The sequence below is a fragment of the Blastomyces dermatitidis genome (genome assembly GCF_000003525.1).
Source record: "Blastomyces dermatitidis ER-3 genomic scaffold supercont1.2, whole genome shotgun sequence".
Classification (NCBI taxonomy): Eukaryota; Fungi; Ascomycota; class Eurotiomycetes; order Onygenales; family Ajellomycetaceae; genus Blastomyces; species Blastomyces dermatitidis.
The window spans coordinates 5,961,895-5,983,651 of NW_025544775.1; the positions used below are offsets into that span (position 1 = coordinate 5,961,895).

General features: G+C 47.0%; 7 protein-coding genes across 7 annotated transcripts; 3 read left to right on the forward strand and 4 right to left on the reverse strand.

Moving 5' to 3' along the window:
• Nucleotides 1-124: 124 nt before the first annotated feature.
• On the reverse strand, nucleotides 125-1,499 carry BDCG_02125 (geranylgeranyl pyrophosphate synthetase; the record flags this gene model as incomplete). Its single annotated transcript, XM_045417678.1, has 3 exons — nucleotides 125-581; nucleotides 649-975; nucleotides 1,066-1,499. 3 exons carry the CDS (start codon nucleotides 1,497-1,499, stop codon nucleotides 125-127), a joined length of 1,218 nt encoding a protein of 405 aa, XP_045274423.1.
• A 2,016-nt stretch (nucleotides 1,500-3,515) lies between these two features.
• BDCG_02127 (sugar transporter) lies at nucleotides 3,516-8,012 on the reverse strand. The gene is made up of 8 exons (XM_045417679.1): nucleotides 6,922-8,012; nucleotides 6,749-6,844; nucleotides 6,381-6,661; nucleotides 6,156-6,312; nucleotides 5,450-6,066; nucleotides 5,326-5,358; nucleotides 4,790-5,179; nucleotides 3,516-4,714 (listed from the first exon to the last, which is right to left on the reverse strand). The coding sequence occupies exons 1-8, from the start codon at nucleotides 6,942-6,944 to the stop codon at nucleotides 4,362-4,364; spliced, it is 1,950 nt and encodes a 649-aa protein (XP_045274424.1). The 5' UTR covers nucleotides 6,945-8,012; the 3' UTR covers nucleotides 3,516-4,361.
• Nucleotides 8,013-10,521: 2,509 nt separating this feature from the next.
• BDCG_02130 (cell division control protein 14) lies at nucleotides 10,522-13,489 on the forward strand. The gene is made up of 2 exons (XM_045417680.1): nucleotides 10,522-12,160; nucleotides 12,252-13,489. Exons 1-2 carry the CDS (start codon nucleotides 11,899-11,901, stop codon nucleotides 12,884-12,886), a joined length of 897 nt encoding a protein of 298 aa, XP_045274425.1. The 5' UTR covers nucleotides 10,522-11,898; the 3' UTR covers nucleotides 12,887-13,489.
• A 400-nt stretch (nucleotides 13,490-13,889) lies between these two features.
• On the reverse strand, nucleotides 13,890-16,774 carry BDCG_02132 (mitochondrial outer membrane protein). The gene is made up of 3 exons (XM_045417682.1): nucleotides 16,375-16,774; nucleotides 16,032-16,286; nucleotides 13,890-15,957 (listed from the first exon to the last, which is right to left on the reverse strand). The coding sequence occupies exons 1-3, from the start codon at nucleotides 16,624-16,626 to the stop codon at nucleotides 15,559-15,561; spliced, it is 906 nt and encodes a 301-aa protein (XP_045274427.1). The 5' UTR covers nucleotides 16,627-16,774; the 3' UTR covers nucleotides 13,890-15,558.
• On the forward strand, nucleotides 14,041-15,319 carry BDCG_02131 (methyltransferase small domain-containing protein; the record flags this gene model as incomplete). The annotated part of the gene is made up of 3 exons (XM_045417681.1): nucleotides 14,041-14,142; nucleotides 14,527-14,848; nucleotides 14,919-15,319. The coding sequence occupies 3 exons, from the start codon at nucleotides 14,041-14,043 to the stop codon at nucleotides 15,317-15,319; spliced, it is 825 nt and encodes a 274-aa protein (XP_045274426.1).
• Nucleotides 16,775-16,894: 120 nt separating the features above from the next.
• Nucleotides 16,895-20,198, forward strand: BDCG_02133 (uncharacterized protein). Its single transcript, XM_045417683.1, has 3 exons — nucleotides 16,895-17,602; nucleotides 17,692-17,852; nucleotides 17,923-20,198. The coding sequence occupies exons 1-3, from the start codon at nucleotides 17,568-17,570 to the stop codon at nucleotides 19,449-19,451; spliced, it is 1,725 nt and encodes a 574-aa protein (XP_045274428.1). The 5' UTR covers nucleotides 16,895-17,567; the 3' UTR covers nucleotides 19,452-20,198.
• A 33-nt stretch (nucleotides 20,199-20,231) lies between these two features.
• On the reverse strand, nucleotides 20,232-21,703 carry BDCG_02134 (uncharacterized protein). Its single transcript, XM_045417684.1, has 4 exons — nucleotides 21,542-21,703; nucleotides 21,402-21,484; nucleotides 21,091-21,241; nucleotides 20,232-20,883 (listed from the first exon to the last, which is right to left on the reverse strand). The coding sequence occupies exons 2-4, from the start codon at nucleotides 21,477-21,479 to the stop codon at nucleotides 20,819-20,821; spliced, it is 294 nt and encodes a 97-aa protein (XP_045274429.1). The 5' UTR covers nucleotides 21,480-21,484; nucleotides 21,542-21,703; the 3' UTR covers nucleotides 20,232-20,818.
• Nucleotides 21,704-21,757: the final 54 nt, after the last annotated feature.

Here is a 21,757-nt window from a genome sequence, read left to right on the forward strand (position 1 = left end):
GTGGCGGTCTGGTTAACCAAAATGGCACAGTGGGTATGGATGCATCATCACCTCGTCAAAATATTAAGTTGTCGTCGAAATAAATAGATAAACGTTCATTAGCTGCAGGTTTATCGCCGACCCTTCACTCAGCCCTTTCCGCCTCCTCACGCCAGGTGTTCACCGTTGTCGCAACCATTTTGTGCAAGATACTCCGCACCATGTCCCCACTCCGTTCTCCTTTCTGACTAGCACCTTGGGTCATGTCGGTCAACTTCTCCAGCTCATCAATCAAGAGCAAAGCCTTGTCTCGCAGCTGCACGACTGTCTTGCGCGTATAGGCAAAACTTCCCGTGCTCTCCATGTAATTGACGGCGTATCGCTTGACTTCCTCATCAGTCGTCTTCTGTTTCAGAATATTGATAAGTTGAAGGTTATCGGGTTGGGAGCGGATGCTGTGGATTATGGGGAAGGAAAATTTGCCTTCCGTAAGGTCTTCGCAGGGTCCCTTGTTTTTGCTGTATGTTGAATTGGAGAGGTTGAGATAGTCGTCGCAGATTTGGAAGATGAGGCCCATGAGGTTCACGAGGGCGACGCAATCACTGGTCATTCGCCCATCGTTAACAACTTATATATTTTAAAAATTGTGGTAAGGTGATTGTGGCTTACATTCCACTGTCGCTTTCCGCCTGCATCAGTTTAATGGCAAGTCTGAAAAGTCCCCCTGTTTTATTGCCGACCATTTCCAAATAATCCTCCTCCGTTGGGCATGTGAGGGTGTCCCTCCAGAATACATCCATGCCCTGGCCCCGGTGCAAGTTTAACAGTTCCGTTGCGTAGATATTTATCACATTCGGGCTTTTAAGTTTCTGTACCTCTTCCAGAGCCAGAAAGTAGACGTAGTTGGCAGAATTTATCGTCTGAGCCGTCCCAAATATATTATGAGCCACTGGAACTCCTCTTCGAAGATTTGACGAATCTTCAACGTCATCAACGCTATGACAACGCGTATAATGTATAAGTAAGGGTTTCCCAAAGGGCTGCAAAGGGGCAACACGTTTTCCACTGAGCAGGGAGGGCACTTACAGTAATGAAGCAGTATGCAGCATGGCAACAACCTTGGTGATTATCGCAATACTGTCTTCAGGAACATGCAACCAACGGTTAAATGCAGTAATGAACTGTCTCCGTATATCCTTGCCGGGCTGCTGGACCATGTAATCATAAGGGCCTAGCAGTATCTTCTCTTTCTCTAGAGACCATGTTCCATCTTTGTATTTGGTACCATCGACGCTAGATCGGTTTCGAGTATGTCCTGATGAGTACTTGTGAGGATGGGATGTCCGCCTCTTTCCCAAGGGCGCAACCCACTCTGCCTCGGGGAGTGGTTTAAAACCTGCGCTCCGAGAACTCGAGCCGTTGGTATTACCGCTCATGGCGGATTCTAGGTTGCCATTTGTAACCCCCGTAGAGCTGGTACGGGGTGGGATTGGGTTGGGGGAAGCTAGAGATTCCATCATGGTTGCAGACGGACGTTGAAGATCCCCAAAACAAGGTAAAACAGAACAGATGTAACAACGAAGCACTGCGGCTAAGCTGTAGGACAATGCAAGGAGTCGTTTTCTGTAGAAGGTAGTATTGTGTTACGGGTATGGGGATGGGAGTTTCAAATTGTTGAATAGTACGACGCCCGGTCGGGCACCTCCCGCTCTTGTGGAAGGAGCATGCGACAAAAGGGCTGGAAATTTATATTTCTGGCCTGGGTATTTTTCGTGCAGTTGGCTTTTCATTCCAGCACCTCCGTTTTCCGTACCTCTGGTCGATATCGAGGGATAGAGAGAGATTGTTGGGTCGTTAAAGAAGCCAGGCGAGAGACCAATATGATATTTCAAATGTTGCGGTTCGGCAGGCGGGGCCCAGCTATCCTCGTTTGGGACTAGTTCATAATCACATGCGCCAAGAAAGGCCCTGACATCATCTTTTAGCCTTCATACTATACTTGCGTAGTCATGACGTTGTTATAAAAAACAAATTATTAAATACTGCCCAATATTGCGCTGTGATTAGACGTGGTGGTCTGTCTGTGATGCACTCGCCATATTCCTTGAGAGGGTCCAACCGATCTAGGCTAACTAAACTCCCGTTCACCCAGCAATATTCACAATCCACGGGAGGCAACTCAATGGTTCATCGCCCCTTTTAGCAAGAAAGTAGCTACCCGGATAGCTGTCTATCGTCAACCAAGAAGATTCCAAATCGATCCATCTATAGATAAACTCCTTTGCCCTCTACCTTTCCGGGATGAATGAGGCAGCTTCTAATCCTCTTGCTCAAAACGCTGGCGTGCTCCGCCGTAAGAGAGCGCGCATGGGATTCGTGCTGCCAACGCAGGGCTCTTGTTGGGAAACACATGTATATGGGCTTTATTGCTTTTTCTATGCAGCTTATTGCTTATTCCGTATTCTTCTATCCCTGCAGTGCTAGCATGATGCACTGTCTATGGGCTTTCGGTTTTGCGCCTGCAGGATATTAGCCCGCAAATGGGGGACGTAGTAAGATGAGTTGCTATTTTCAGATATATACACACACAGCAATAACTATGTTATTTTGTTCTGATTCGTTCTGAAGGGGAACTGTTGAGTATGGAGGAGGACATGTTTGGCCTGCATACTCAACCAGATAGATGAAGTGCGCCGGTTGAGCTACACTTCTTTACCTCCAATATAGGGAGCATATCTCTTTAAAACGCAGTTTATTCTCTTTCAACCTTCCTACTTCCTGCTATGAGGAATGTTGAAGTTGCAAGAGTCTCTAGTGATGTGGCATTCACTCAGAAACACCCTCTTGAAGTTGGGGACATTCCTCGTGCGAAAACAACCATCCGCTACACGACGACCATACTACCGCCAAATATATTACCAACCACAAGCAGAAACCCTACCCAGGTAACCAGAAGGGGGAAAAAATAATTCCAGTAGCAAAAATAAATAAAAGAAAAAAAAATAAGAAAAAAAGAAACAAAGAAACAAAAAGGTTCACACCGCTCGCCAGCCGTTGCCGAGCTGGGGCGGTGCTACGTCCTTCTTTCCTACTCTGCCCCTCGCGAATCGCGGGGCTGGATCCAAGCAGGAGTCGAACAGCCGGTCAACCCAAGGTGGTAGTGGTCCTGCAGGCGGCGCCTCTCCCGCTAGACCACGGGGACCTGGCTGTTCGTACCAGCGCAGACATTAATCGGGGTTTTGAGGTCCTTTCTTTTTGGCTTTTGGTGATGGCCAGAGAGTGAATAAGGTGGCGGAGGCGGAGCGGAGTGGAACAACTCAAAACGGATAGCGGACGGATAACACCAGACGAGACGAGACGAGACTGGCTGACTAAACCTTAGGACACTGGGAGCGCGGAGAGTTCAGTGTCTGCGGGCTACATATACTGCTACAAAGGAGATACGGGGAAAATTCATCCTCCAGTATAACAGTATATATATATATATATATATATACCAAGGGTGTTGTTGGGCTGGACAGAGCTTCCTCCAACGGCCAGGACATGACTTCTTCATGTGTGTGGTGTATATGATCCAGGTCATGATCATGAAACCAAGCCACCAGTAGATGCTGCAGTGCAGTGATTTGTTTTAGCTCTTCATAACCTCTTTTTCATTCTGACAGAGGAAAGGAAAGCATGAGGACATGCCTGATATTGAACTCATCAATCCGTAAGGGAAGGAAACGCCCGCCCGCCACTTATAGTGGCATACATCATCCATCCGCCCTTGCCGGCGAACGAGACAAGAGAAAAGAAAAGAAAAAAACCATAAGAAATTTATAGGAGGAAGAAACGATGGTATTTAAACCTCTTATTGTTATTTCGCTGGGTAACAGTGGTATCTTTGCTCGCAAAGGATTTGCATAACAACATAAAACAAGCGATGGGACAGAGAGGAGACGAAAACAAGAACTGCAGCTGCATGGGCGAGAAGGGGCAGATAGATAGATATACCTATACCAGACAGAACCGGGTTTAGGCCGCATTGGCATAAACGAGGTTGCTTGTATGTATGTCATGTCCACCCCCTCCCGTTCCCTTGCATCCAATTACCCTTCCTCCATTTGCAAACGAAGTACGGTCAAAAGAGGAGAATAAAAAATATATATCCAGGGTTAACCAAAAGAAAGACTAAACCCTCCTCCCGCGCTCCTCCTATGTATATAGTGACCAGAGGCACCGTTTATACTGCTAGCAGTTAAATAGGCGTCCTCGGTAATCGTCTCCCACCACATCTTCCAAACCACGAATTATATATACATACATACATGTAGGTATATATACGTCCTGCTAAACCACCCACCTCATCCCATACACCGACAATCACAAAACCAAAATCACTACGCAATCTCCGCATTCGCAGCCCCAGTCTCACGCGCAGCAGCCCTCTTCCTATTCTCCGCATCTGACGCAAAGTCCAAGTGATACAGCTCGGGGCACACCGCATTCTTGCGGAAAAGGATATACCTGCGGATCCACCATGGTAGCACGGTAAAGAGTTGGTATTTCGCGTGCGTACGCGTCGGGACGGCGAAGACGTAATCGAGCTCTTCCAGCGTCCGCTGCTTGGTCTCGGGCATAAACAGGAAGATCAGGATCAGGGCTACGATGTTCATGCCGGCATAGAAACCGAAGGCGCCTTGTGGCTTGAATGCGCGCAGCAGGCGGCGGAATGTAAGGGCGAGGACGGCAGCTGTTGTTCATGGTTTCTCACTGTTAGCCTTTATGAGTTCAATGGGGCTTTGCTTGTTTGGCTCTGATTTCTTACCCCAAAAGTTGTTCGTGGCAACAGCCCAGCTCATTCCCATCTCACGATGGGAGAGAGGGAATACTTCTGCAGAGTATGTGAAAGGTACGGGACCTTCTCCCGGCGAATAAAAGGCACAGAAGAGGTAAATGAAGAAAGCGATGAGGCCTATATGAGCATTATTTTCCTCGGGGATGTAGAAACACATTCCAGCTGCTAATAGGGTCCAGAACATCTGTGGGAAGGTGAAGAGTAGCAAGCCACGCCGTCCAAAGGTGTCGATGGTCCAAACCGCCGGCCAAGCAAAGGTGAAGTTGACGACGCCAAATCCGAATGAGGCCAGAAGCGCGGAGATGTTACTGGCACCGGCTTGGATAAATATCGTCGTCGAATAGAAGGAGATGATGTTGACTATGGTTGAGTAGTTCAAGGATTAGCGCTTGCAAGGAAACGGCGTAATGTAGACAGGGAACCAGGACAAAGGTTGGCTACGAAAATGGGGATGGGAAAATTGGGGGTTCCCATATTATTTGCACTTCACTGCCAATGTAACTTACTTCCGCACATCTGCTGGGCAATCATCACAATTCCTGGAGCAGACAAGCCAAGTTAGCAAAACGTAGCTACAAGCGCCACAACATATGAAACAGCACAGGATGAAGGTCAACAGTGGTTGTGTACCAGAAGCTTGTGTCGCACGGCGAATACGCGGGATGGTAAATAGTTCAATGAATCGAGTAACGAAATTGTCCGTTTTCGCAAGACCAGTTTCTTCAAGCATAACCGCTTCTTGGACAAGCTGGGCATGGATATAGTAAAGGTCTCTCGACGCCTGAAGTGGTGTGTTACGAAGACGAAGTAAAGACTGATACGCTTTCTTATAGTTCTTCTTTTTCAGAAGCCATCGCGGGGACTCCGGGCAGAAATAGATACCCATGACCAGCGGGACAGCTGGGATGAATGCCGATCCCAATTGCAAGCGCCAGGTAATATCGCCAGCGTTGACAACCGCAAGGTTGGCGCTGGTTCCCATTAAAATACCAAAGGCTGTCCAGACTTGCCAGGACATGACCAAGCCACCACGCACATTCGCCGGGGTATTCTCTGCGGAAAACACAGGGACGGTAACTTCTTTCAGGCCCATTCCAATCCCTAAGAGGACACGGCAAGCAGCGAGTTCGCCCCATTTTTGCGTCACAGCAGATCCAAGGGGGGCCAGTAAACTGAAGATAGCTGCGATGAAGATGGTTCCTCGACGACCCATCAGGTCATTGATAGGGTCGCTTAACCAGCCAGCACTAGCGAAATTGACAAAACATGAAACGATAGAATTAGCCACTCTCAAACAAGCCTTCAGTGGGGGAATAGGGTAGAGTTGGCTTCTTACAAGATAGCAATGGAAATATACGGCACTGAATTGACAAATCCAACGATCCACGAGTTCCTGTCGCAAACTGCGGCATTTGCTGCGCTAAGCTCGCACCACTCGCCGCTATCTTGGATTCCAAACTCTAGAGGGAAGGAAACATTTGCGCCATTGGATCCTATCAAAACAGCTCTGTTAGAGGGAAGGAAATCACACTGCTGAGAAATATTAACGCAAGTTACATACCTGTTTGATCCCATCCTTGAATGGCCGCAGAGATAGAATTGAGAATGATGGTATAATAAAGTGGCCAAGGTAGCCTCCATCGGTGGAGGACTTCGTTCCTCAAAGGTTCCTTGTCTGCCTCATCCAGCTCCTCGAGGCTCTCGAAGTCGCGGGGGCTCTGTGCAACAAGTGCCCCCTTCTTCAAATATGGAAGGATATCCATAAGGTCATTCTCCATCGCGAAATTCTCGACATCCTCAAGTAGCTTATCTTTGGGAATGTCGGACAGAGGATTTTTAATTCTGATAAGGATAAATTGTGTGAGCACGACACGCAAGAAAAGCGGAATTAATCTTGACACTCGCAAATGCATCAGTCAGTATACTCACTCTCCCTCGACATTCTCGGTCATAGCAGCAATGCTTTTTTTGCGGACATGCGGGTCATCGAAGACCGACACGCGCCTTTCACCCGCGCCAACGGTCCTAAACACCGCAGACAAAACAATGGTCAGCAATGAGAAAAAGCCAGCCAAGGGTTCTGTAACGTTGGGGCAACATACACTACATCACCTTCCTTCGACATGGTTGCGAATGATAGAAAGTAGAATCACAAAGGCAGCTAGCTAGTATAAGGAGCTATGCACCTTTGAGCGTGCAAGTCGGTATGAAAACGAGAACGGCGATGATGGTTTGAGGGGCGCATCTTGGGTATAAATATAGACACAGCCGAAATTATCGAAATTATTCCCAATGCGACGGGGCAGATCAGCGCCCTCCATCCCCCTAGCTGTACGACGCTTTGCGGCTTCTCTCATAATTCCGTTCCCGGCGACGGAATCGTATCAGCGTTTTAGAGGTCAGAGTCCCAATGCAGCAGCACGGGCAACAAGGGCACTTGTAACTCTGTATGCAAAATAAACCTAGGAAGTATTTCCGTTTCTGTTTTTCGTCCAGGGTACTCTGTATTGTTGCATCGAACGGCTGCTTTGGTTTCTTTCGAGAGCTGTTGACGTTTCTAAATACCGTTTGCGCTCCGAGTAAGTTAACCAGAACTACCGAGATAGCCTGCCCGCTCCCCCCCATAAAATGCCGCGCTAGGTTAGGCTGAGAGTCAAATCCTTGGGACATATTTTGGGGATAATCGCTAGGCCGAGTGTTTTTAACTAAAACCCCGCATCCATGATTCGTGAGGGAGAAACCAGCACGCACGGGTTCAGCCTGGGGTTGAAAGATTTTCCCCGTCAGCACGGGTAGGATTGACAAGCCTGTCTTGAATAATACGTTGAGTGTGTTCCCAAGATGAAAATAGTAAATGTAGTTTCTTTAGATACTCTATACTCTCTCCAAAGAATGAGAATGACAAATGTATGTATATTGTAACTATGTACGGAGTATGTGCTTTTGGATGCCGTCAAATCAAGGCTTTCTCCTGGTGGGGCTCTTGTGGCCACCAAGGAAACGGGCTTGGTCCGCTATTTTAGCTCTTATAAGAGAGGGTATCATCCATTTTTCTCCAGCCAAGCTTTGGATCATCACAACGAGGCCAATTAACCCGATCCGCCTCTTTCATGCCCTCTGTTTGTGGGCTGATCGAGGCGAATCCCAGGGCTCCTCCTCCCCAACCGAGCGTTAAATTCTATCTCGGGGTCGAAGGCATGCTACTCCTACCTCGAAGGAGACCTCAGCTGTTAATATTGAGCTGTCCGGACTGTGCAGCTCCGCTTGGCTGGAGTGCATTTTACAATTACGGACTCTTCGTCGCTGACTTGCTCCTCCCGTCGGCAAGGATTCCCTCTCTTGATGAGGTCCAGAGCCCAAGCGACAGGTGAAGGGGTGAAGATACTGTCCCCACCACGCCCTTGGCCCGCTCACTAAATAAAACATTAGGAAGAAACATCCCTCGTTCTCTGACAATTGCACACGCAAGAGGCTACTGATAATATCTACTGGAATCTACAAAATGGAAGCCCTCGGTTCACACATTACTATCATTAGGGCGACAGCAGGTGAAAACAATGTGAGCAAAAGAGGTTAAAATAAGAGATTGCAGACGGCCAATAATCTAGCACCTTCACACCTCAAAAGGCTCAAATGCCTCGCGCCACCACCCGCCCCATCCCACACAGGCGCCGGCTTGGGGCCTTGGGGGGGGGGAGGCTTGGAAAGGATGGCTGCATGAGGAAAAGAAGGGATGGATCGTTTCGAACACTTGCTTGGATCAAGCCCACCAGACTAACTTAGTGTCCAAGGTCAAGCCTTACGAAGGCGTTTCCGTGGCTTTCCACTGGCATCAGCCAGACACTTGGCGTACGCCATTTTCTTTGAGCACAGGTGAACATGAGCTCAGGCTGTTTATAAGAAACAAATAAATAGTAGATTGTTTAGATGCTAGTTGCCGGTTCGATACGATTCAGCAGACATGTGGACGTACGGAGAGGAGTATTAGCTTGCAAGTTCATGGAACAGGACATTTAGCCAGCCTCAAAAGGGAGCTTACATCTGAAATCTCCCAGACCAAACCAAACGGACCAGTCCTTTCCTTTCTTACAAAGTCGCCGAAGATAGGCATATTTCAGCAGCAAAGCGCGTGCGTCATAAGAGTCATTCGTGACTATCCACTGGCAGGACGATTGATCACCAGTCAGAATTAACATGGGTTAAACGGAGAACCCCCTGCTAGTCGTCGAGGTGTTTGCACTGCACAGGCTCGTTTCGACAGGGTCCAAAGGCTGCATTTGGTGAATCTTACGGCTGCGGTGTACGAGGAGTCAACTGGAGTCATTTCTTTTATATTCCATGTAATATTAGGCGAGCTGCGAAAAATTTCCTAAAAAAAAAAAAAAAGAAAAGAAAAGCCCCTGTTAAAATCCCGCATTTTTGATTTTGAGAGCAAAAAAATGTGGAGATGTCGATATCCATTGCTTTTTTCCTCTGTGCAGTGCTGCTGGCAAGGTGGGAGTTCACTGGCCATTGAAATTAGAAACGCCCGGGTCCCCGTGGGGCAAGCTGAATGCTGAACAGTGTTCTGCTAGACTCAGTAAGTGTTCGCGTGCGAAAGCATGGGGGAGACAGGCCGTATTTCTTCCACAGCTAACAAAGATTAACAATAGCAAAAGTCATATGCAATACTCCTGGTTAACCTCCAGTTATCAAAAACCGAGACCCACGCAGTTGAATAAGGGGGGCACACTTTTGATAAGTTAATGATGATGAGAGAAAGTCCCTCGCCCCCAATTCAACTATTCGCAGCTCAAAAAACCCAGCAGTCGATCAGGATCGATCATCAAATGAGATGTTGGTATCGATAGGAAACAGGAAAAAGAAAAAGAAACTCTCTAGTTTTTCTCCACATTCTCCACACATGGGTCCATGTTCCCGTTTTTTAATGAAACGATCAGAGTTATTCAACTGTGTGTTGTGAGCTCTCTGTACCCAACACATTGCCTTCTAGCGATATTCTAGAGAGAAGAAGATGCAATATCCATAGCTGCATCCATGCATGATGCGCATGGGATTTTCTCTGCATATCTTTGAGACGGAACATCCCTGATGTCATCAGGGATGAGGGCTCGGAGGGCGGATTCGATCTGTTCCTGTCAGATCTCACGATTCACGAACAGGGTAACTTACTGGACCCTATATATTTAAAGCGCACAGCTCGAGAGCGCCTGGCAAGTTACAATGCAGATATGTCCAGGATGGAGGTCAGAAACTGACTGACTGGTGGTTAAAATTGGGCTATTATTCCCGCACATTGGACATGGAACAACCCAGTGGGCGAGGTCTACAATTGACGAAACTTTTGAGATAATTATTTTCAAAGCCAATAAGAAGGGAACGAAGGGAGGAATCCATCCCTCTTCTGCTCCAGCCAGCTGTCCAGGTGTTCCCTTCTCATTTCCTATTTCAACAAACCTAAAAATATATCTTGGCTAGAAAAAAATGCCTCAGATTTACTTAGTCACGACATTATCTACGAAATGCCATAGCCTACCTGTTTTCTTATGCCTCATGAAATCAGAAACTAGTAGGGTGAGTAGTTGCGCTTGAATCACGTACGGTATTTGTTCACGGACAACAGCATTTAAAGGCGGATTCCTACCTACTAGTAGTACTTCCTGGGTCATTTTTTAAAAATATATAAATATAAATAAAATAAATTTTATTACATTTGCCTGTTTAACCTTCTCTATTCTTTGGTAACAACACCCTGTTTCCAAATTAAGACATGGAAGGTTTTCTGTGTTTTATGAATCAATGAGAATCACACAATCTCTCACACACACACACACACTCTCTCTCTCTTTGTGTGTGTGCCTCTCCACATTCAACCCCTTAAATTCCCCGCGAATTCAGTATGTAATCGTTTTTGGCCCACTTTAATCGTTAGACCTTTTATCCAGGGGAGTTTAAAAGTTTACATAGATATATTTGACTCAGGGATTCTTGCAGAACAAAGTTTTCTAGAAGGTTTTTCCGGTGCCCCCTAAGTTGGGGTTAAAATCAAAACATCCCATGGGTGGATTGGATGTGAATGGAATATGAGAGGCTAATTTGGTTGTGGACCATTCTTGGCCGGTTGCATCTAAAGATTGATTGACTGAAAACCATTTTCGTTTTCAGGCGAGATGAGCCTGTGATAGTTATCGTTTCAAATCGTGTAGGCCTCTGATGTACTCTTCAAAATCAAATCATGCTAAAGGAGGTGAATAATTCTGTCTAGCCGTAGTATCCATGTATTCAAATCGGTCCTGCGGGGCAGGGTTCTCTCTCTTCTTTGGCGTTTGCGTATCGGCTTCATAGAGACTGATATCGGGGCGTTGTCTTGCAATATCGGGGCCCCTGTTTTTCTTTGTCTCATGGAGAAGCGGACTGTCTCAAGGGACCATTCCCTGGTTTGTTGAGGTGCCAAATGCCCGCCTTTTGGTTTTTGAAGAATTCAAACCAGATGTTTCGTTGCCGAATAACAACTGGTGGGGATGGGATGGGGTCTTGCAGCACGAGTACCGGTAAAGGACGTCCACGTCAAGAGAAAAATTGATGAGGTTGCTCAAGCGCAACGCAAGCTTGGTTGTTGCAAGAGAAGAGGCGCTTATTAGATCCACCAGAGCAGCCACAAATGTGCTTACTCATCACATAACCCGCCAATCACAGTCCATGAGGCTGATCCTCTGTCCCACGATTGCCAGGACAACCACGCTTGTTTACTCGTGGCCGCGATGTCGTCGATGTCTTGATTCATCGTCGCCAGATCAAGCTCCATCGAGTCTCCAATTAGTTAGCGGAACTGCGGTGTATCGTATTCCGGACGAGAGATCGCGAAGAGCTCTCTTCCAACGGAAGTTCCTGGAATTTTTTTTTTCTTTTTTTTTTTTTTTTTTCTTTTTTTCCTCTCATCCCTACATCGCTTTGTTTACACAAAGAGTTAACGGCCGCCCATTGTCTTCTCCTATATCTAAGACGACCGCATTTTCTTTCAACAGGACAAAGCCCCGTTGCTTGATAACTGCGACCAACGTACCAACCCAACCTCCTAAATGGAGACCCTCCTGGCCCACTCCTTCGACTACCTGTCATCCTACGATCAGGGCAAAATTCGCAAAGGACTCAGACAAGTCGAAGGGCTACTGGCGCAAATATGTCTGTCGCGATCCAAAGTCACCACCACCGCTATCGACAAGCGCCGCTCAGAAGTGCCATTGGGCGCAAATCCAACACCTGCGAAGCCCCTAAGTGAATTGAGTGAAGACCCTGCTTTCAGAGAATTCTTCAAGTTACAAGAGGGCTTCCAATGGAATGGTAAGCGACAAAGAACCCTTAGGCCCCAATTATCAATCGCGAGGAATGGAAATGAAACAGAGTTGCTAACATGCGACAAACAACTTCCCAGTCGCCATGCGTTTAATATCGTGTCTTGAACATCTCCTCGGCCGCGGCAGCAATGGCACAAACGACCTCCTCATCATCTCAACCCTAGATCTAATCCAAGGCACCCTCCTCCTCCACCCACCCTCCCGCTCCCTCTTCGCCCGCGAGATATACATGAACCTCCTCCTCGACCTCCTCGAACCCGCCAACTGCCCCGCCATCCAATCCTCCACCCTCCTCACTCTTGTAACAGCCCTCCTCGATAACCCAGCCAACACCCGCACTTTCGAACTCCTCGACGGCCTCCTCACCGTAACCTCCCTGTTCAAAATGCGCACCACCTCGCGTGAGGTAAAACTCAAACTTGTCGAGTTCCTGTATTTCTACCTCATGCCTGAGACGCCGTCGCTGGCCTCTGCGAATTCCACGAGTGCGCCGAATACGGCTATCCTCGGCCTCCATCGCAGCCCAAGTAAGCTTGCTGGTGCGTTTTCGCGGAGCTTGCATGGGCCCGGTGACGGTGGGAGGGATGCACGTGGAGGAGACACGAAGACGACAGAGGAAAAGCAGGCGTTGTTGGGAAGGTATCTGAGTAATGTGGAGGATTTGGTTGAGGATTTAAAGGAGACGGCTCCGTTTGGAGGCACGGTTTATTAGCTCCTTTCTTTTTCTTTTTTTTTTTTTTTTTTTTTTTTTTTTTTTTTTTTTTTGTATCTCCTCCATGTTTGCGAATGATATGTAATGGATGCGCTGATGTCCCTTTGCCCTGTGTTTCCCCGATTACCATATTTTCGCGTGTGGGCTTTCTAGAATCGTTTCTTTTCCTTTTGATTTTGCTGAATTCTTGTATTCTTCCTGCTTTGCCGTAGCGTTACCTGCTTGTTCGCATGGCGTTCGTGGCGACTCCTATCTCTCTTAATTCTCTTTCCGTGTATTACTCTCAACAGCAGATTCGACACAATCCTTCGACTACATGTATTACTATTCTTATCATACCCTCACCCTTTGCTATCCTGTCACTCTCTCGTGTCTGTTTCCTTTCCGTTCAGGCCACCCATACTTAATTTATCCCTTTCGACTTTGAGTGTGAGGGTGAACTTTGCTTCTTGTTTACCTGGTATTGTTAGTACACTTTGCGCTAGACACCCCATTAACAGTCTTTGTTTGTCCTCCCACTATATGGATATGTATATACGTATTTTTATGTACACATATATATATAAAAGATCTACTTGGGTATGACACCGTGGGATTTTAAAGCCGTGGTTGATATTATTTTTGTCGCAAGCAAGCTACTGCTACTCGGTCATCAAGTGGGCATCGAGATGCTCGCGGCAGAACAAGTTCTTATGCGACGCCACAGATCTGCGGGAATGACTGTTTCCCCCCTCCCCGCGGGATGAATCGCGCAGTGATAATGTGGGGTTCATGTAGCACATGGCTGGTAGTATCATATTGGCCTCTCAAGCTGGTGTGGTGCAATGCATTGAAAATGAGGAGTTAGCGGTAGTGTATATGTGGGTTAGGAAGTGAGATGAGTTATGACTCGAAGCCACAAATCCTCTGCATGAGGATAAGTCGGTATACGAGCTTTCCCTATTAACGTTACGTTACGAACAACTTAAAAGAGGAAGGAGATTTATAACAGTTAAATAGCTTGATTACTCCATACTTATTCCATTTATTCTTCTTACTCCCCGTAACTAAAAACTGCTTAAAGGCAAGACAGTTCTTACCGACAATACACAGAAGTTGGTCCCTATTCGACATCCCCGTCAGTATAACACAACTTTACAATCCAGAACCAGGCAATGACCAATACTTCGATTTCCATACCCCCGATAGCTACGGCTGCGAAAGGGAAACAGATTCAGTATATGGATACGATCGATGCGTATGATCGGTGGGCTGAGGTGAGAACCCCCCCTTTTTCTTTCTATTCATCGGACTATGTTTCTCTGTTCTAGCTTCGTGCATTCCAGCTTTATCGTTAGCATATGGGGAATGGGATAAAACTTGCATAGCAGGCAGGGCTTTTCGTGTCCAGCGAGATTTCGAAGGCCAGGCAAAAGAAAACATACACACAAAAAATAAAAAAAGAAGAAAAAAAGTCTATTCGTTCTTTCGCTATGCATATTTATAGATCCTCTATAGTTTTTACAGTACATATCCCAGCCCGAACAAATGGAAAAGGCACAATTAATATACACAATACATTGAAGCAGACACATAAAACACATAGCTTTCTAATCCCCTCTCCCCCTGAAACACACAAAGGGATCAAGGCAAGAAGAAAGGTCTACGACACAGATGGAAACTTCCTCCAAGCCCTAGACACGCTCGAGATGCAATCACTCCTCCCGAGATTCCATTCGCTGCTCGAAACAAATAAGAACGGGAATAATGATGACGTTGGACCCAAACTCATCGATCTTGGCTGTGGCACGGGTCGGAACACCGTCCCGCTCACCCGGACCGCCAGAGCCACGGCCATGATCGTGGGGTTGGAACCGTCGAGCAAGATGCTTCAGACTGCTCGGGACAGGGTATCCAAATTTCTTGGAACCAAGAGTACGGAGAGCTTCGCATCCACAGCGGTAGAAGCAACCGAGGAACAAGGTGTACAGTCGATATAATGAAGAGCGTGTGAGTTTCCATCTTTATAACTTGCTTGACTTGGACGCTACAGGAGCTGGAGGAGGAGGGGTGTTGTCAGCCGCCATCGGGAATGCGGGCGGCGTCATATCAACTCTTGTGATGGAACATGTACCGCTGGACCAATTCTTCGGTGCCGCAGCTGGAATGCTGAAGAGAGGTGGCGTGCTGCTGGTGACAAATATGCATTCGGAAATGGGGTCGATTAGTCAGGCAGGATTTGTGGACCCGAACACTGGGGTTAAGATTCGCCCGACGAGCTATACACATACAGTTGAGGAGATGGTTGAGGCTGCAGAGAAGGTTGGATTTGAGGTTTTGGGTGACATTAAGGAGGTGAGAATTGATGAGGACTTGGCGGGGAAGTTGGGTAAGAGGGCGAGGAAGTGGATAGGGGTGTTGGTGTGGTATGGGGGAAATTTTAGGAAGAAGTGAATAGCTATGTATGTAGTTTTGTGGTGAACAAGAGAGTTGGATTGTAGAAGAGTGTTAAGGGAAGGAGGGCGAATATAACTAGTATGATACTTTTCATGCGTGCTTAAAGAGTTGAGGGGCAATAGCGGTTGGAAGTTGCCAATATTCTCCTATTGATATCGTAGTGACATCATCGGGTATAGGTAAGAGATGTCAGTCCAACACAAACAATGGAACTAAACGTGATTGGCGACGATGCTCTAAAAATATGCATCCAATAGCCGTTGTCGATGTTGTACAAGATTGGTATGCCTTCTGAGGTATCGTCCAAGCGGGTTCTGTTTCCAATTCAGGTGATCGTCCAGTAATAAATGAGTATAGGCGAATACGCTGGCATCGAATAGACCGGGATCCTGTCTTCCAAAAAAGTAGGCATCCTCTCCTAGTAAAGAAGACAGCGCTTGGAATGCGCTTTTGGCTTCCGCCTCGAGATCGTCCACGTCTATGAAGGAAGATGATTTGAGGAGTTCGTTTCGGGCAGCTTGCTGAAGCTGGTGGGCTAATACAGCGCGAACGAGAGGATTTGATGTCGATGGATCTACATATAGCTTTCGTCCCATGTTGTTAAAGTTTTGGCTGTCTACGTAGAATGTATACAACTGTTTGGGGCTCTGATTAACTCCTAGTTCTCCGAACAGCATTCAGAAACTATCGAAGACTAGAATTGACGTACCCACGCATTTCGTATCCTATGATCTAGAAGAGACGAATACACATCAAATCGCATGGTTAACTGTTGTTCCTCCTCAACATGGGATTGCTCGATAGCCCACTTTTGGAGCTTATTTGAAGGGATTGGCGCCATAGGTTCCCCTGGAGCCGCGACGGAACCAGACCCGGGTAGAAGGAAGGGAAGCGCGCCGGTTGGGGAGGCATGATTATTGGAGGAAACAATCTCAAAAGGAATCCTGACAAATTTGAGATATGCCTGTAAAGTGTTCCGGATTATAATGTCAGCTACATACATGAAGAGGGTGAAGGTTCAACACCACGGGATTCGACAGAGCTGGACTAACCTGCCACTTCAGACACTGCGGGTTAAATGATGGAGTCCCCTTTTCCGCCCCTCTGGCTGTAGTAAATATATACAGAGTATGCTTGCCCGCGTGGCTTGCGATACGTCGTGGTAGCTCATGCGCCGGGTAGGTTTTCCAAGGAAATTTGTCAAAGATATGTTTTATCGGGACAGGGATGGAGGGAAATCGGGTTGAAGAATGCGGCGAGGTTTGGGCCTGGTGGCCAGTCGCGAGATGCTCATCCTCTGGCATGATCCGAATGGCATCCAAAACAGGCCAATTGAGCCCTGTACTTTGTTGCGTAGTTCTGGGGACGATAACTATCAATGACTGCGCCGCAGTCCTTCGTCTTGATAGTTTTTGCGTATAATAAACCTTAGCAGCAGTCAAACCGCTTACATCATCTGCCAAGCAGTAGAGACAAAGTTTGGAAATGTCGCCATGCGAATTTCAGCCGACTTCGAGCCGGACTAACCGCATCGGGAATCCGGAATCTTACAGGGCTGATACGGTGTAATGTATCCCATCCCATCCCTCCCATCCCATCCCATGCCATTTGTAGGCATTCCATCTCATGCTCACTACCGTCTGAAGACCTTACATCAAGCATTGTGATTGACAGCTCTTTCTCGTTCGTTCCCCTGAAGCTAAGCTACAGTCCAGTCTAGTCGAGTCTACTTCACTACACGCTCACTTTATTCCGGCACTCAACCTCGATCTGCCTTGTAGAACTACCTGATCTCAATCTTCCTCTCGCTCTTCCATCTCCTCCAGACCGACGACTTTCCTCTTGTCTCCAGTTGCTTTTTCCCTTTCCTATCTAATTACTACTAGCTGGTGTACCGCATGGGGCCCTTTAAATTCGACCGGGGGATTGTGTTGCAGCTAGTAATATCTGTCCCGTCAAAGATAGCGGTCTCACTGTTGTGGTATCATTCCTCCAAATTGCCTCCAACGTTCTGACGAAAAGGGTGGAATAAAATATAAAAAAAAGCAAATATAGCCCTTGCTTCCAAATTCGCCTGCACAGCTAGCGGGGTTGGGGCGGGGCTGGGCCTAAAACATTTGTTGTTTCGCTCTTCCAAAGCTTCGCACATTCTTGTCGGGGATCATCTCATTGCTCTGGAAACAGCGTTGGATAGACCAAAGCTTGGATCTTGAAGAAACTTGTCTCCCGAGTGCCAACCGTATTTATGCCACTAGACGAACAGGGAGCTAAGTGGTCGTGGTAAGTTGCTTTATCTTCCACTGCTTGGATCATCGATTTACATTGCCGTTTAATTTAAAGGTCAATTTGCTGACTCGACTGACTGGTAGTGAGCCATGCGTCCGCGGCCACCGATCATCAAAATGTCAACATTTCGACCGCCTCATGATGAAAGTGCCCAAGGCTGGGCGTCCACTTGCAAAATGCCCGCATCCTAAAGGCACATGTAGTTGCCAGAAGTTATATGCATTCATGGTCAGAATTCCAAAGGGTAAGGCTCAAGCGCGGTAATCGGGTTTACAATGGCAGTGATGGTCCTAATTTTTTTTGTCCATGGACAGGCTCAACATGTTTATGCCGGCCTCTTTATCAAGTTCCCATGATGGTGACGGAGGCTGGACCATCTGCACAGCCGACCCCTGGCGCTCCTGCCCAAATTCCTCCCACGACATCAGGTCGAAATCGTATTCAAAAACGCGCAAGACGTCAGAGTAGTCTCCAGAAAGCCCCAGAGTTAGTCACAAAGAGTTCAAACGGAACCGATGTCCCGTCGCCTGGGTACAAAGCAGAGGATCAAGGGCCAAGCCCAATTGTATCGAATATACAATCCCCATACAACGAGCGGTGTTTGGAGTCTATCCCTCCTCCAGCTGCATTTCCCCAACATCAGAATCCAAACAGTGGCTTAAACGGCCAGGAGACTTATCCAACCCTCCAATCTTTGCCTCATAAGGGTAGAATAGAGGTTCAGCCCGCCATCAGCGGTGGGTGCAGTGGCTCCCAACCAACGAGTGAACCGTCTACCAAGCCGCCCAAAGTATCCTGTTGTACTAAAAACTCGAAGGCATGGAAATATAATGATGCTACTCCTCAACTCAAGCGAGAAGACGTCACACCTTCCGAACGACCAACCAACCAGAACTCCGTTCACTTCGTACCTCAGTATCCAACTACCGAGCAACAGTCATTCCCAACGATAGAGGTAGAAAAACGTGACCACGATCAAAATAATACCTCACCTCATTTACCGCATACTAATCCGTTTGCCAACTCCCAATTGCACGAGGCCTCTTCCGCCCCTGTGACGGGCTATTCGTCGCCGAATCCCATGAGCCCCTACGATTCATTAACCCATCCCATGGGTGGATTTCCTTCTTCGGGAATGCACCCTTTTGAATTTCAAACAAACCAAATTTCAAATGATTCTCAGCCACATAACTGTGATTGCGGAGATGACTGTCAGTGTTTGGGTTGCGCCTCCCATCCCTACAACAACACCACCCGACAACATATCCAGCAAATGGGTTACATGATAACATCCGGAGAAGCTGATCGGAGTCCTGAACCAAATAATTCTCCAACGCTCAACAGCCACGTGGCGCATGGAAGCCTAGGCTACAATAATGATTGGCCACCAAGTAGCCTCCCATTCCACAGTCCCGGCCAAATTCAATGGAACTTTCCACAATCTGGTCCTCCTTTTGACAATCCCGGATCTTCTGTTGTCGCTCCAGCTATCCACGACCCTAATCAGAACCAATTGTTGATGCAGCCCGCGGCGTATTACGAGTTAGAGTACTCTGTCGGTCTATTGGACCCTTGCACGAACATGACGGGAACCTGTCAATGTGGAGCCAACTGTAGTTGTGTCGGTTGCTTAACCCACAATGGCCATGATGGAATTCCACTCGAGCTTCCTCAAACCCAGGATAACCAAACAGAACAAGGACTTCCAATCATGGATGCCACAACCCCTATTTCCCCCATTTACAATCCTAGTCATTCTGACCAACCACCCGTCTACACGAACCACTACAATTTCGCACAGCCTCCTCAGAGCCCTGTACCTATAATGCCGCTTCCGGTATAGCCATTAAGCACAGTATTTCCCATCCGCACCTCTTGCTCATGATTCATCTTTCGTCCTCTCTACTCTTATCACAAACTCGAAACGATACGTCATTAACGATATCAAAGATACCCCACTTATCATGACAACTGGAGAGGCCTGTCATCTTGTTTCCGGCATTTCCCAGTATTTTGCTTATTTCCTACTACGCATTTTCTGGCCCCCTTCTTCCGATTCTGCTTTTACCTATATACGTAACAGGAGCGACAGGTATCGTTCTGGCGTGTATGCCCCTCATGGTAGAACACATATTTTTCGTAAGTTTCACATTTATCCCATAAGTTTCACATTTATCCCCTTTGTTCATTTGTTTATTTTTTGTAATTCTTCCCCCTTGCTCGGGACTACAATACCATACATACACACAGATACGATATATACCTTATGTACTATGAAGTTGTCTTGTCGGTGGCTCAGCATCATTTCAATCGGAGAAAGTATATGATTGGACCGGACATCTTCACTCTTCGGGATTCGTTTTGCAAATTCTTTAACAAGGCGAAAATGTTCATAAACCAATGTTGCAACTCTTTTGTTTGTTTATATATATATAGATAGATAGATAGATAGATATGGTTTTTGGGCCCTTAGAGCACCCCGCGCGGCAGGTCTTCGGTTAAAGCTGATCCTCCCTGCATCCTTGATAAACAAATTAAAAATAAATAAATAAATAAATAAAACCAAATGGACATGTGTTAACGAACGGGACATCGTACTATATTAAGCTCTACTGTAGATGTATTTGCTACGAAATTTTTGAAAAGGCTACAAGACTCTAGTTAAGGGTTAGAGAGCAATGTAACAATTAAAGATAGGAGGGATTAAAAGGGAGATTCTTGCTTTATTGATTCTATTTTATATAGACAGCAAGCTCTGTGATGCAGCAGATTCGAACAACATCCCGAGCAAATTCTAGCAATCAGCAAATGTTTGTTATCTCTCGCATCGGATTCTCGCAAGCTGCAACACCTCGGTCGGCCCAAAAGAGAAAAGGGCCGCTAACAAGAGGTAAACTTAAGAGTAATAAGCTGCGGACGGGAAAGTCGATAACGCAAGAGAGGAATCAAACACGAGACAAGGACAGAAAACACTGGTGAAATTTCCAAAGCCCACACCATAGATGTGGTCTGATGTGTAAAAAGAAAGTACCTTTAGAGTACTTGAAGTGGTTGTGGTAGTATAGTTTTAACGTAAATTAGTGGAGGTATATTATTACATTTCCCTCGCGCCCGGCTCTCTTTTATACATTTGGGCTCTGTCTGTTCCATGGCGCAACTTTTGTCTTTCCCGCTTCTAGGAACACTTCTCCCCCCTCAATTCTTCACCCTTTACGATCTCGATTGGCGGAAGGCATTTGTGTTATAGAGGGGTTGGTCGCCCCGTCGGAATGATGCTGTGTAGATGTATGTAGTTAGCACGGGTGCTTCTCACATTTGTTCTAATGGGAGAGGGCGGTGAGCTGGCTGTATGGTCCCGGGTGCCGATTCGGATGAAACTATATTCATTCTATCACGCAGATGGGCCTTGATATGACAGCAGAACCCTTCCGTTGGTCATGTAAAACAGGCGTGTATATATAATCCGGGGGAATTGAATTTACCATCTGCTTCCTCCCAAGCCCGTCCCGCACCGAATCCTAGACCAACCCACGCTGGCCAGGCTCTCCGCTTGAATAAGAGGACTGAGAAAATGACACCGAATGAGAGACCGAGGGAGGAGCGGATGATCATGGAGGATATGGCGCGGTCCCACTATGATTTTTGATTCTATTGTGTTAGCGACTCGGTTCCGGGAGTTGGGTATGTAGTTTGTTCGTTCTGGATGAGGTCACATATATTGACGGGGGGTGAATGCGTTGTGGGTATTTTTGGGAACTAATATCCCGCCGTTATTGTATCTCTCTATCCGTACCTTATCGTTCAATAGCGCTTCGCTGAGCGGCTTGGTTGATCGGGGTACTACGGAGCCGGTTTCTTTGGAGTCCGTCATGTTTTCTAAGCCTTTTGTTAGTCAATTGCTCGCATTCAATTCGGAAGTTAAATTGGACTTACTGGTACGTATCTAGGAATCAATTGGGCGACAGGCGCAGTGGATGGGCTAACGGCCTGGTAATAGTTATATCGGAAGTTTACATCTGTTTGTTTCTTTTCCCGGAGGAAGGCCCGGATTAATTGCTTGGCGATGCGTCCGGAACGGAAAAATATGAGAGCGGCGTGGGCAGCAATAAAATAAAATCGGGTTTATGTAGAGGAAAAAGATGGTGAAGG